The sequence below is a fragment of the Phascolarctos cinereus genome, unplaced genomic scaffold (assembly GCF_003287225.1).
Source record: "Phascolarctos cinereus isolate Bilbo 61053 unplaced genomic scaffold, phaCin_HiC Scaffold_5;HRSCAF=322, whole genome shotgun sequence".
Taxonomy (NCBI): Eukaryota; Metazoa; Chordata; class Mammalia; order Diprotodontia; family Phascolarctidae; genus Phascolarctos; species Phascolarctos cinereus.
In genome coordinates, this window is record NW_027555958.1 from 463,306,518 (window position 1) to 463,320,470 (window position 13,953).

At 43.5% G+C, this 13,953-nt stretch overlaps 1 protein-coding gene across 3 annotated transcripts in view; it reads left to right on the plus strand.

The window, feature by feature from the left end:
* Window positions 1–13,953, plus strand: part of PATJ (PATJ crumbs cell polarity complex component) — a 340,451-nt gene that overhangs the window by 293,617 nt on the left and 32,881 nt on the right. For all 3 annotated transcript variants that reach the window (XM_020993089.2, XM_078156676.1, XM_020993086.2), the window contains exon 35: window positions 12,174–12,257. In XM_020993089.2, the coding sequence (XP_020848748.1) occupies window positions 12,174–12,257 (84 nt within the window). The remainder of the gene's footprint in view (window positions 1–12,173; window positions 12,258–13,953) is intronic.

A 13,953-nucleotide genomic window follows, 5' to 3' on the forward strand; every position in this document is an offset into this window, starting at 1 on the left:
ATTAGATGGCCTCTGGGGTCCCTTCCAGCTCTGCGCCTATGATGCTAAATCACTTCATACCCCTGGGCCTCAGTTTCCTCATTTGTAAAATGAGTAGATTAGATGGCCTCTGGGGTCCCTTCCAGCTCTGCGCCTATGATGCTAAATCACTTCATACCCCTGGGCCTCAGTTTCCTCATTTGTAAAATGAAAGGGTTGGGTTAGATGTGCTCTTAGCTCTAGGTGTAAGATATGGAGCAGGTCCCAGAGTGTAGAGGCAGAGTGTCCTCCAGACAGTTTCCTCCTTTGCTTTCATGAATGAATGCTTAGTCACTCTTACCACCCAACTCCCCTGGGCCCCCCATGGCCAATGCTTCACAAACCCTCTCTCTCCCCTAGCATGATGATGCATCACAAACAGAGTGTTTATGGGTACATAATAAATATTACCAACTTATTCCTTTACTGAAGCCAAGAATCTGGGGGGAGAATTCCTTCCTTAAGAGCTGTTTGAAGTTCATAATATCTAGTTCTGGTGTCAATCCTGGAGTCCTTCTGTAGGTTAAGTGCGCTTGAAAGGAGGCATGATATGCACCTTTTCTTTTCTGACCTCAGGGATCTCTGCCGAAGTCATACATCTAGGTGATCTTATCTTACCCTGAGGTTAAATGACGTAGGGGAGAAAGAGGTAGGGAGTGGTTTAATGGGTAAAATAACCGATAAAGGAGAAACAATTTTCCTTTTTTCTAATATTGGTGCTGCACAGGCACCATGATTGCTGCTCTGGGCTATGTTATCCAGTCCTTTCCTTGGACCGCATCCAGTTAGGAGGAAGGCAGCCAATGGGAACAGTGGGGGCATTTTCAAGGCTCTAATCTTATCAATATTTCCACGTCTGACCTTGATCATCCCCGAAAGTGAGCAGGCTTCTCCTCCTCAGGAGCATGTGGATTCTGGAACCTGGTCTTTCCCTCAGCTTGGGAATCGGGGTCACTGCTGTACCCCCCAAAGCAAGGGGAGGAGAACAGGCTGTAATCTGCCCCACCTGGTGGGTGTTCCTGGGAGGGAGCATTCTGTGTGAGGCAGCATTCCATCGTTGTGCTTGTATGTAGCCAGTCAACAAGCATTTGTTGAGTGCTATACCTGGAGCTCGGAGGAGAGAAAGATAGTGAGAGGTCACCTGCAGAAGCGCCACTTAGCATCCCATTGCCCTCTCTGTAACCTGGCTTTAAAAATGAATTTTATTCTTTTGATTTCGCATCACTTTCATTTCTAAATACGTCCCCCCCTCCTCTGTGTAGCAGGGCCTCCCATAGAATAAAAAAAAAAAAAGAGGGGGAAAAGCCGTTCAGTGAAACCAATGACAGCTAATGATAACAGCTGCATATATATACATATGAATCTCTGTGTAAGTGAGCCCCTGTGAGGAGACGGAGTGCCCGTTGTTTTCCATGTGGCCGAGTGTCTTATTTGATTATTTCCTGCCAGATGAGCTCTGTGGAGTATTTTTTTTTCTTAAGTTTGGTTAGCTTTGGCAGACCACCCCTAAAACGATAGCATTCGGCCAGCAGCCTTTACATAGATCATCCCATTTGATCCTTGGAACAATCCTGTGAGGATGGTGCTAGTGTAATCCTCCTTTTTTAGAGGAGAAACCTAACACACAGGCAAGTCGAGTGACTTACTCCAGGTCACATATCTGCTGTTGGCTTAAATGGGATTTGAACTCGAGTCTTCCTGACTCTAAATCCAGAATTCCATCCCCTATGCCATTGATCTACCTCCTGTTAACCAGCACATTAACCAAGTCTGGCTGTGCAGTCCATGCTCTTCACCCATAGTCACCCAACTGTTAAGAAGGGAAGGAAGAAGGTTTTCTTCTCAAAGGCATTCTTGTAGGCCTATGAGTTAAAGTTGACTTTGATGGTGGTGGTGTGGCGGTGCCAGTGGCAGTGGTGATCATGAGGTTGATGATGGTGCTGGTGGCAGTGGTGATGTTGGTAGTGATGATGTCTCCACATAGCTATTGGGTAGCAGAGAGGCTGCATGGCTTACAAACTCAGTGTGAGTCAGTGGTGCGACTTGGCCACCAAGAAAGCTATTGTGATCTTAGGACACATTGAGAGAGCCAACTGTCTAGAATGAAAGATGTGATAATCCCACCATACTCTGTGCACACCTTGATTGGACCAAGGGAATTTCAAATTCCCTCAAACCTGGGGCCTCTAGTCCAGACCAGGCTCCATTTTTCTCCCATCTCTAAAGGCCCAATCGTTCCCTCAACCTGTTCCATCATGGTTACAGTCACTGCTTATGGATCACCGAGCTGGTACGGGAGAGTTGAACTCACAGGCCAGACCCCTGGGAAAGGAAGGCCCTTCTGCAGCCTTCCTGATCACAGTGAGAATGAGTTAGTTACGGCGATGATCAGCATAGAAACCATAGCTGCCCCTTTTCCTTTGCTTTGTAGGGACTCACCTTTTTTCACAGAGATAAAGGCCAGACCCCTTGTCTCCTGGCTTGAGCCTCACCCCAAGAAGCTTAAACTTCGTTTCCGTGGCTGCCTTTTGCTTTTGTTGAATTTAACCCTTCAGCTGTTAGCACTGATTTAAACCTCTGAAAAAATCGATGTATATGAATTTCTATATATTTAAGTGAGCCCAAGTGAGGGGAAGGAGTGCCCATTGTTTTCCATGTGGCCGAGTGTTTTATTTGATTATTTCCCGCAAGATGAACTCTGTGCAGTATTTTTTTTTAAGTTTGGTTTGCTTTGGCAGACCACCCCTAAAAACTGAGCTTTCTCTGCCATTATTGCTTAAGTCATATATTTTTACACCAAACATCTTATTACCTCGGCTTTATTATTTTAAAATCAAAGCAGAGTTTGCAAATGTCCATGACTGCAGAGCAAAGGAATGTTAATGAATGGTGCCATTGAAAAATCTACGTTGGGGCAGTTCTGACCTTACAGAACATAACTGTAAGCAAAAATAGGAGGCAAGCCGAGTGAAATTTAAATAAATAAGGACCAGATGGAACCATAGGGACCTATAAAATGTAATGCAAATATTATCCATTTCCCTCAAATAAATCTATATTTCAGTATGAAAAATTATATTTATATTGATGATGTGGGCAAACTTTTCTTATGAAACTTGGCAAGTGACCCCTGTCCGTAATAAGATTTTGCAATTCAATGGCAAACAGGCTCCCCTTTGACCTCCTAAAGAGAAACATTTCAGTATCGCAACCCATAAAATGGTCTTACATGAGACCACCGATTCATTCTTTGCATTATATTGGCTGTTTTATTGCTGAGATATTTAGTTGAACGTTTCAGATTGCTGTTAATATTGGATGAATGTCAGCAGGCGGGGTGTGAGAGTCTTAAGGTTGGGGCCAGTGGGAAGGAGAGCCATTGTACCCATGGTGTTATGTCAGGCTGTCTTTGGGGAATAGCTCCCACAGATCTTTCTTGGTCTCCTCTACCCTCCCCATTCCCCACTGCTAGTGCCTTTCCTCTGGGATTGTCTTGTATGTACTATTTTTTTTTTAATGTTATTTCCCCAATTAGAATATAAGCTTTGAGGGCTGGATCTTGTTAATGTAGCAATAGGCTAATTGGCCATTGAAGTTCCCCTTCCTACTTTGAGATTCCAGGATTCCTTAATCATGAAAATCTTCAAATCATCTGAGAGGGATGATTTCCATTTGGCCAACAGAGCAAACATTTTTGCCTTCTTCTGTATCCCTAACACCTAGCCCAGTGCCTGCCGATTGGTAAGCGTTTATTAAATGTTTGTCAGTTGGTTGGAAAACTTTGTGCTCAGCACAGGGCCTGGCCCATGGGAGGGATTTAAGTGTTTTTTGACTGACCGACGGACATTGTCAGAGATAAAAGGGGATGGAGAGTCTGTTGCACCCAACTCAAACCTGACCAGGGATCCCTTCTACCACATTTTTCCTTCCTCACTATAAATTGTTGTCTAATTCTCCTGCATCCTTAGATTGACATCAGTGAAGAAACCTTCCCTACAACTCTCTGAGACCTAGGTTCTCTGTGCTAATGAAATCTCTGTTCAAATAGGAAAGATGCTGTCAGTATTGATTACATATTATCAGCACGGCCAATACTGTGTCTGGTTCTTTAGTGATATAAATCAAATATGCTGCAGACAGTAACTCAATACCATACATACCATGATGGTGCTTGTGTTATGGCATCCATTGTGTTTGCAGGAAAGGGTTTAGCCTCCAGCAGCGTGGAGGCAGCTAGAATCCCAGTTAAATCAATTCCCTGCAGGCCTGGAAAGATCCACTTGTAACAACCCCTCCTCCCCCACCAAAAAACAAAACATTCTGCCGTGAGAGGATGATTATGGGTACTCTGCCATTCACGGGAGCCCTTCTTTGCTAATTCCCCAAGTGCAAGGCTTACTGAAGGCCTCTGGGCTTTTCACGTTTGTGATCACAGTCCACTCGCCTCTTTGTGGTGTGGTTGCCGTGTTTATTAGTGATACTGTTATCTACATGTTGGCAGCTTTACCCAGGAGGAAAATGATGACTGTTTTCTTTGCGTCAGTCCACAGCAAAACACAGGAATTTCCCCTAGCTGGGGCTTCAAGGTTTAAATTCCCCCCGAGAACCTGGGACCATTTGTGGGGTTCCCCGATAAGTCTATTACAGTAACTTGAGTCCCTCAGATTGACGTATAAATCAGTGTAATTACTGGCTGTGGAGTCAGAAAACCTGGGTTCAAATCCTGCTTCTGATGCTCACTGCCTGTGTGACCTTGGAGGTGGTAGTTCATCTCTCTGGGCCTCAGTTTCCCCATCTGTAAATGAAGGAATTCAGGTGGTTGGCCTCCAAGCTTTTGTTTCAGTGATCTAGAAACTCCTTAATAAAGGCTTCTCATAAGGTTGCTGGGGGTTTGGTTTTTTTCTTTTTCTGTAATTTTATACTTTTTTTCCTTTCAGCCCCTACTTCCCTTCTTTACCCCACTGTAGATATTCTTTCATTGCCAAAGCTGGCTCTCAAGGATCAAGGCACTGCGTTCATAATGCTGAACAGTTGGGTGTGCGTGTCAGCCAGTGTGTGCCTCTCCATGAGAGCTGACCCAGTTTTGCACCTCAGGCTTCTCACAACCAGATCCTTCCTATCTGTTCAGCTTCATGCATCTCTCCCCTCCACACACTCTGGTTCGGCTGTCGGACTTCTTACTTTTTCTAACTCATGATGCCGAGGGAGGCAGGAAAGTGGGAGGGAGTGACATCGAGGCTGGCCCCCAGTGAGAGCTGTCCCAAGGGGTGTGGACCATCTTAGGAGCTAGAGTGTTCCCCCTCAGTGAAAGACTCCCAGCAAAGGATGGCTGATCATTTGTTTTGAGTGTGTGAGGTTTTTGAAAACTTAGTGTTTTTTTTTAATCAACAAAAATCTAGGTTCTCTCCTGCCACCAAGCCATTGAAAAGCAAAAAGAAAATCAAACATGCAGAGTCCAACAAGCAGCTACTGTGTGCCAGACAAAGATGACTCGGTCCCTGCCCTCAAGGATCTTACATTCTAATGGGTAGACAATTCACATAAGGCAGTCATGGCCAGAGAAAGAAGCTTGGTCCAGAAAGTCAAAGAACTGGGAGATGGGGCCAAAGGGAAGTCTGCTGTCACAATCTGACCAGAAGCAAGGGTCTGATTGCTGTGTTCAGTTTCAACCACAGCAAGAGAAGGAAGTGGGGACAGATTGTGGTATGCACACAGAACAAAGCAGATGGCAAGATGTCCGGGATGCGTAGAGAAGAACCCTGATCTGAAGCTGGCCCCAAACAATTAGCTCAGCTGGAGGCAGCCAGGTACCTCAGTGGATAGAGCACAGGGCCTGGAGTCAGGAAGACCTGGGTTCAAGTCCAACCTGAGACACTTCAGAGCTGTGTGACCCTAGACAAGTCACTTTCACCTCTGTCTGCCTCAGTTTCTTCCCCTTTAGAAAGGAGATCATAATAGCACCTACCTCATAGGTCGTTGCAAAGATCAGCTGAATAATACCTGAATCTATTAGCACAACGCCTGGCACATAGTAGGTGCTTAATAAATAAATACTCCCTTCTCCTTCTGTTCCCCCTTTACTTCCCCTGACTTCTCAGAAGGAGCTCCAAAATGCAATGGATTAACTCTACTCACCCACCCCCATCGCAGTGAAGTGGGTGTTAATTCTGGCCAAGTAGTACTGATCCAGATGGGGAGAATGCAGAGCCGGGGCAGTTGGCAGGGTACCTGAGGTGTTATGCAGATGAGTTTATTGAAATAAATCGATGCCCCAAATAGGTCTTCAGACTCCAAGTTCAGTGTGCTTTTCCCATTATTACTCTTGATGATGATGATCCATAGCATTTATATGGGGCTTTAAGGTTTGAAAATTACTTTACAAATGTTACCTCATTTGGTCCTCACTACTGCCCTGTGAATTAGGTACTGTTAAGCCCATTTTACGGATGAGGAAACTGAGGCAGACAGATTAAGTGATTTGCCCAAGGTCGCACAGCTAATAAGTGTTTTGAGACTGGATTTGAACTCAAGTCTTCCTGACTCCACTGCCACATTCACCATGCCACCTTTTCTTTCCATCTCTGGCATGTTATAACTCCATTACTGAGTGCCTTAAAATCCTTAAATACTTCTATTTACCACAATGTCAGTCCAGAAAGACATTATTTATTCCAGCAGTTAAAGAGAAGGGTCTCCAGTCAATGCATGCCCCCATCTAGACAAATGACCTTATGTCAGCCAGGCACCACCAAACAATTTAATATCCTACCCGTCTGTTCTCTGAGCTTTGGAAGTACCCATACGTAGAACCCAGCGGGATTCTGCCTAGAGTTTTTACTTCCTCACTGTTTCACTTAAACTGTTGGGAGATTGGCAAACAGAGAGGTCGACTGGAGTGGAATCTATGGTACGATGTCTTGTCCTAACTGGTCCCAGTTACTGCCCACCATGGAGCCAAAGGTTCCTCACTCTCAGAAATGCTCGGTCCTATCTCTTCACGCAGCTGAGCCAAAATCGACCTGATGGGAATTTGCTCCCCAGATGCCCAAGCCTGGTGAGCATGGTGACCAGAGGGATGAAATAAATGCCAGGGTTAGAAATTTTAGTCCTGGAACTCATGGCTTTTGACCTGATTCTTGTTTTAGTTCTCCTGGGGAGAAAAGCCCTTCATTTGGACTCAGAAGATCTGGGTTCAAATCCCAGCTCTGCCATCTCCCAGTTTCTCGTTCCTTTTCTTTACTCTGCCTTTGTCAGCCCTCCCCAGAGTACTGGGTTCAATTCTGGCCACCAGGGTTTAGGAAGGACCTTGATATGCAGAGCATCCAGAGGAGAGCACCAGCCTCATGAATGACCAATAGAACAGAAAACTCCGGGTCAGACAAGATAACTGGTGTCGGCCTCAGGTATTTCTGAGGCTGTCACCTTCGCCTTGTCCTGCTAGTCCTCAGAAAGCAGAGTTGGGAATTGTAGGTGGAAGCTACATAGGAGCAAATTTAGGAGCAATGCCCAGACTTCCTTCCCAACCCTGAGAGCTGTCCCAGTGTAGACTGGGCTGCCTGGAGGGGTGATGAGCTCCTCCTTGGAGGTCTTCCATCAAAGGCAGGACATATCTCTGTGGTGTCGCTGTGGGGACTCTTTTGGTGATTAGAGGTCCTTTCCAATCCTGAAACTCTAATTCTGTGATAACCTGGATGACTTTAGGCAAATGACTTTACCATCCCAAGCCTCAGTTTCACCATCTGACAGATGAGAGTAACACTCCCTGCATTCTATCTCCTTCCCAGGGGAATGATGTAAGAGGACTGTATTCTATCTTGGAACAGCTTTCACTGTTAGGTAGTTTTCCCTTCCATCAAGTCCAAATCTGTCTTTTCCCAACTTCTAATCATTGCTGCAATTTCTTTTGTGGACAAGATGAACAAGCCTAGTGCATCTTCTCTAAGCTAATTCTACTCAGTTCCCTTGATTGATATCCATGTGGTATAAGGACTTTTACCACACTCTTCACTTTATCAGTGTTCTTCCTACAATGTGGCAGGTAACAAGAATTGAACACTGTTCCAGGTGTGGTCTGACTGGGGAACAGGACAGAGGAACTATCTCCCCCTTAGTCTATGCTGTGACCTCCTAATTTGGCCTGGGAACACATCAGTTCCTGGGGCTGCCAGGTCATTCAAGTTCCTCTTGTGAAACGTGGCATCCACTAAAACCCTCAGAACTTGTTCAGATAAAGCACTGACTTACCTTATCTCCCCTGTTATACTTGTGAAATTGATTTCTTGGACTCCAGTGTCAGAATTTGCCCTCATCCCTATTATAGTACACTGGGTTAGATTTGACAAAATGTTCTGGCCTGTCAAGATCTTTGCTTCCTGACAGTCATCTATAGTATCCCTCCTCACTATTTGTAAGTGTGATAAGCATACCCTCTATGCCTTTGGCCAAGTCATGGATAAACCCCATTGGGGCCAAGCACAGATCTCCATGCCTCTCCACAGAAAACCTCCTTTTAGTTGACATTAGACCATTAATGACTATTCTTTGGATCCAGCCATCCAACCAGCTCCCAAATCCATGTGAAAATATTCAGTAATATTCAGTTTGGTCGGCCATTCCCTAAGTGATGAGCATCTCTTTTTTTCCAGTTCTCAACTACCATGAAAAGAGCTGCTATAAGTATTTTTGTGCATATTAGGGATTCTTTTTGACAATTACCTCCTTGGGGTATATTCCTAACAGTGTTCCTCAAGGAAATGGAGGTTATAGATGTTTTTGATACTTCATTTGCATAATTCTAAATTGCTTTGGCAAATTGGTTTCTACAAATTCACAACTCCACAATGCATTAGTGGGCTGGTCTCACCACACTCCTTCTCATGTTAACTATTCTCATCTTTTATAATCTTTGTCTCAGAGTTGTTTTGATCTGTATTTCTCATTATTAGTGATTCAGAGTATTCTTTCATGTGGTTATTAAGTTTCTTTATTTAAAAATTGTCTATATCCCTTGACCACTTTTCTACTGAGAAGTAAATTTTCATCATAGATTTCTGTTAGTTGTCCATATATGTTAAATATCAAATATTTATCAGACATATTTGGTACAAAAATTTTTCCTAGTCAACTACTTCCCTTATTATCCAATTTTTATTTGTTCAAAATTCTTTAATTTTTTCTTAATCAAAATTTGTAATTGCTTTTAGCTCTTGTTTGATTAGAATTAATATTCTACCTATTGTTATAAAAAGTGTATGATCTATTCTCATCTAATTGTTTTATGCTGTTATCTTTAGTATTCAAGTCATATATCCATTTTAAATTTTATTTTATAATCTGTTGCAAGATGCTAGTTTTAGTCTAATTTTTATCAGACTGCTTTCCAATTTCCCCACCAATTCTCATCAAATAAGGTGTTTCCTGCATAATATATGTTTTCAGTTTTACCAAAGACTGGCTCATTGAATTTATTTCTGATTCTTCTTAGTCTGTTCTTTTGATCTACTTTTTTTTTTAACTAGTATCAAATGGTCTTGATGACTGTTCTTGAAAATGTATTTGAGGTCCCAACGTGCTAATTCCCCTTTTGTTCCTGTATTTTTATTATTTCTCTTGATGTTCAGGATCTTTTGTTCCTCCAAATGAATTTTCTTATTATTTTATCTCACTCTATAAAGTAACCTTTTTGGTAGTTTATTTGGTAAAGCGTTAAATTTATAAGTTAATTTTGGTGGCATTGTCATTTTTGATTGGCATGGCCCAGCCATGAGCACTGAAGAATCTTCCAGCAGTTTATGCTGTTTTTTATTTTTTTAAAAGAAGCGTTTTGTTATTAAATCTATTCCAATATTGAGTGTGCTTTGGGAGAGTGAGTCCCAAGTATTTTATACGTTTTATAGTTATTTCAAACAGGACATCTTCCCTTTCTGTTTTCATCGTTCAGTGTGTGTTATGATATAGTAATGTTGATTTTTGTGGATTTCTTTTGTTGCCTATATTTTTGCTGATACTGTAATCTCAATTAAGCTGATTCTCTTGTATATATCTAAGCGAACCCTCATGTCATCAACAGACAGGGGTGGTTTTGTCTCCTCTTCATATTTATTATTTGCTAACATTTCGATAAAGCTTTTCCTGCTCTGTCACCCAGCTGTCTTTTCCATATGACTTCACATTCCTCCTCCCGTAGTGCTCTGTATATTCTAGACAAATTGGCCCTCCTTTCCCCTTGGGTATCATCTCCCTCTTCTGTCTTTGCCCAGGCTTCTCTCCCTGTCTGGAATATCTTGGACCAGATTTTCTTCCATGTTGTCCCTCTTCATCTTCATCTCTTAGACTCCCCACAACTCAGGTGCCCCCTTGGAGACACAGTTGTTTTGTTCTCTAACTCAACCCCCCTCTCCCAGTTACTTTGTATTTGCTGCATACATTATGTACACATTTCCCCCAATAGAATGTAAGCTCCTTGAGAGCAGGAAGTGTTTTTTTTTCTTTCTTTATACCCCACAGTGAGTCCCTAGCCTTTAGTAGATTCATCATAAAGACTGGTTGAACTGAAAAGAATTCAGTCTCTTTGTGTATTTGTAGCTATGCGAAAGAATGCACCACAAGTTCTGAAGGCAGCTTCCAAAGAGGATTGCAGATGTAGTCTGATCAATGGTAGCATCTTTGTAATAAGTGCATGGCCTCCCAAAGGGATGGCTTTGATGTATAAAGGAATAAATTACATTGTTTTACAATCACACATGATACACTGACTGTTAGTTCCTTACAGGCATAGACTGGCTACTGTTTATTTTTTCCATGTAGTTCACTGTACCTGGGACAGTAAAAGAGATATAATTAGTGAACCAACTAGTGATTGGAAGGCGAGTAGATGTCCTAGCCAACATTATTTGAAGCTTTATTAAGACATTTTATTTTTTATTAATAAATTTATTTATTTTTAGTTTTCGACATTCACTTCCATAAGATTTTGAGTTCCAAATTTTCTCCCCATCTCTCCCCACACCCACAAGATGGCATGTAAATTGATATAGAAGGCCTTTTATTTTTACATCACAATCATTTCTCCTCTTTCCTCCTCCACCCAGCCCAGCATACACTATGAGCCTTCCCTTGTGACAAGGAAAAACAGTTAAGCAAAACCAAGCAGCAGAACGCCCTTGTCTACAAGCTTATGCAGCATTCTGCCCCAGTGTCCCCCCACCTCTCCAAAGAAAAGAGGGCTGTAAATTGCTTATCTCTTCCCCTGGGCCAGGTATGATTGTTATAGTACACTTCACCATTGTTTTATTGATCTTTTCAATTATGTTATTCCACTGCTGTCGGATGTTTTCCTGGTTTTATAGCTTCCCTTGGCACAGATCATGCAAAGTTTGCCGTTGTCTCAGAATTCATCATTGTCCGTTCTGACTGATAGGATTTTCAGTTACTGCAGGATGCCGCAGTTTGTACAGCCAGCCTCCGATTGACTCGGTTCTTTCTCACTAATTATTAGACTGTATGTTTAATCTCAGCCCCTTCTCTCATTACTCCACATAAATTAGACCTCACAGGCTACCTAGCTCTGCTCCCCATTAAGCTCCACATTCATGTTTAATAGCCTGCCTCTGCCAAATTCTTAAATGTCCATAGAGATGCGTAGCCTGGTTTCAGATTTTACCATAAAATGGATCACAGTTCACCTACAGGTCATCGGTGGCCAGCAGCCACAGACAAAAGTACCACCGAAGATGTTCCACACAACAATACTCTATCAGACAACACAGAGGCAAGTAAGCTAATAAACAGACCTTGAGAAATTCATTGTGATGCTAAACATGCCTTCTTGATCTGTCTTCATGGCAGCCAGAGGGCCCCTGAGTCATTTGGCTTCCTAAGTTTGGTTCTGGGGTGCGAGAATGCATGGCAGCTGGCGTGGAGTCATGGCCTCTTTCATAGTTGTCTTTACATGCTCATCATGTTGCCCAGCATGGAACGTAGTAAGGGGTCAACAAATTCCGTTGTCTCTCCTGGCTAGAATGCAAGCTCCCTGAGGGCAGGGACTTTTGCCTTTGTATCCCCAGTGCAGGGCACATAGTAGATGTTTATAAGTAACTCTTTGTTGAATTGGATAAAGAGTAATGAGAATTTATTTCGGGTCATGTTTTTGACAGGATGCTATAGTTATTCATGAAGTATATGAAGAAGGAGCAGCAGCCAGAGATGGAAGACTTTGGGCTGGTGACCAGATTTTAGAGGTCAGTGGTTTGAATTTTGCTGAGAAATGTAATCCCACGGATGACTCCCCTTTGTCCACAAGCTATCCTGCAGGTAGGGGGTGGGTTGGACACCCCTTCTGACTCTGAAGTCCCACGTTGCTCTTCACAGGCTTCCAGGGTCTCCCACCTTCTGTTGATTCACTCTTTTCCTCACCAAGCCCTATGTTCTCCCCCACCCCTTTCCCTCTCTCTCTCTTTCTCTTTCCCTCCCTCCCTCATTTCCTCCCATGGCAGCAAAATCCAGAAAAATGGTTTTAGAGTCAGAGTAATTGGGTTGGAATCCTGGCTCAGCTACTTATGACCTGTGTGACCTTGCCCAAGCTGCTGAGCCTCTCTAGGCCTCAGTTTCCTCCTTTGTTAAATGAGGGGGGGGGCAGATTCCTTGTTCCCTGATATTCTCTCTATCTCTCCTGCAATGATCTGGTGAGAAGAGTACTAGCTTTGCAATCAGAGAACACAAATTCAGTCCCACCTAAGGCGCTTAGTTACTTAGTAACTTCTTCTTTCTTTGCTGATGTCATATTTGTGGGAGCTTTGAGGGACAGATCAGGGATTTCCTTGGTACCAGGAATTTCCCAGGGCAGCTAGGTGGCACAGTGAATAGAGTACTTGGCCTGGCATCAGGAAGACCCATCCAGCATCAGGCACTTACTAGCTTTGTGACCCTGGGCAAGTCATTTAACCTTGTTTGCCTCAGTTTCCTCATCTGTAAAATGAAGTGAAGGAAACGGCAAACCACTCCAGTATCTTTGCCAAAGAAAACCCCCGATGGGGTCATGGGGAGTCAGACATGACTGAAATGACTGAATAACAACAAAGGAAATTCCCTCCACCAAGGCAGACCAGTAACCCATGCTCTTGGAGCACTGCCTGGGGCATTGATAGATTGTCTCTCCCCAAGTCACAGAGCATGTGTCAGAGGTGGAATTGAACCAAGGTCCCCCTGACTCTGAACTTGGTTCACCATCTACCATGCTCCCTCTTTTATGTCTACATTTGCTCCCAGCATTGAATATCATTTTCTCAAGGCAGATAATTAAATTATACCAATTAAACTATGTCCAAATGGGCAGCTCACTCCTTTTCCCCTTGGTCTTCCTGGTCAGCTGAAATGAAGCTCGAGGCCCTCTTGTTGGCCCACCATACTGTACCAATGGCGCCGTCTCACCGGGCTTTTCTGATTTGTCATCACTTTGCGTGGGCACGAAATTGGCAGCTCGGTGCCAGTAACTGGGTGAAGGAGAAGCCACAGCCAGCAATTTGTGGAGGCTGGACTAAGCTTACTTTGTGTCTTGAAGCCTTTAGGCAACATTTATTTCCTTTATGGGAGGAATTTAATTGACTAGTTAACATTTTATGGTGAGCATGTGTGCGTTTTGCTTAGTGACTTTCCTATAACCCAGGAAGGCTGACATCATTGGTTCTCAGCCTGCAGTGAGTTGTGTCCCTGGGCAGGAAACTAGAGAGCCAACCGTGGGTTAGAAGATACAGAAAGGAAGGGGTTAAAGGTGTAACCATGCTGAGTACAAGGTGAAAGAAGGCCTGGCTCAAACAAGCTATTTCAAGGCAGGCCTTGACTGTGTTTCCATGCTGGAGCAAGTGATATTCCCAGTGGGTTCATTAGACTATATGTGTATAGGGTTAGCAAAACAGAGGGGGGCCTCTTTGGGGAGGG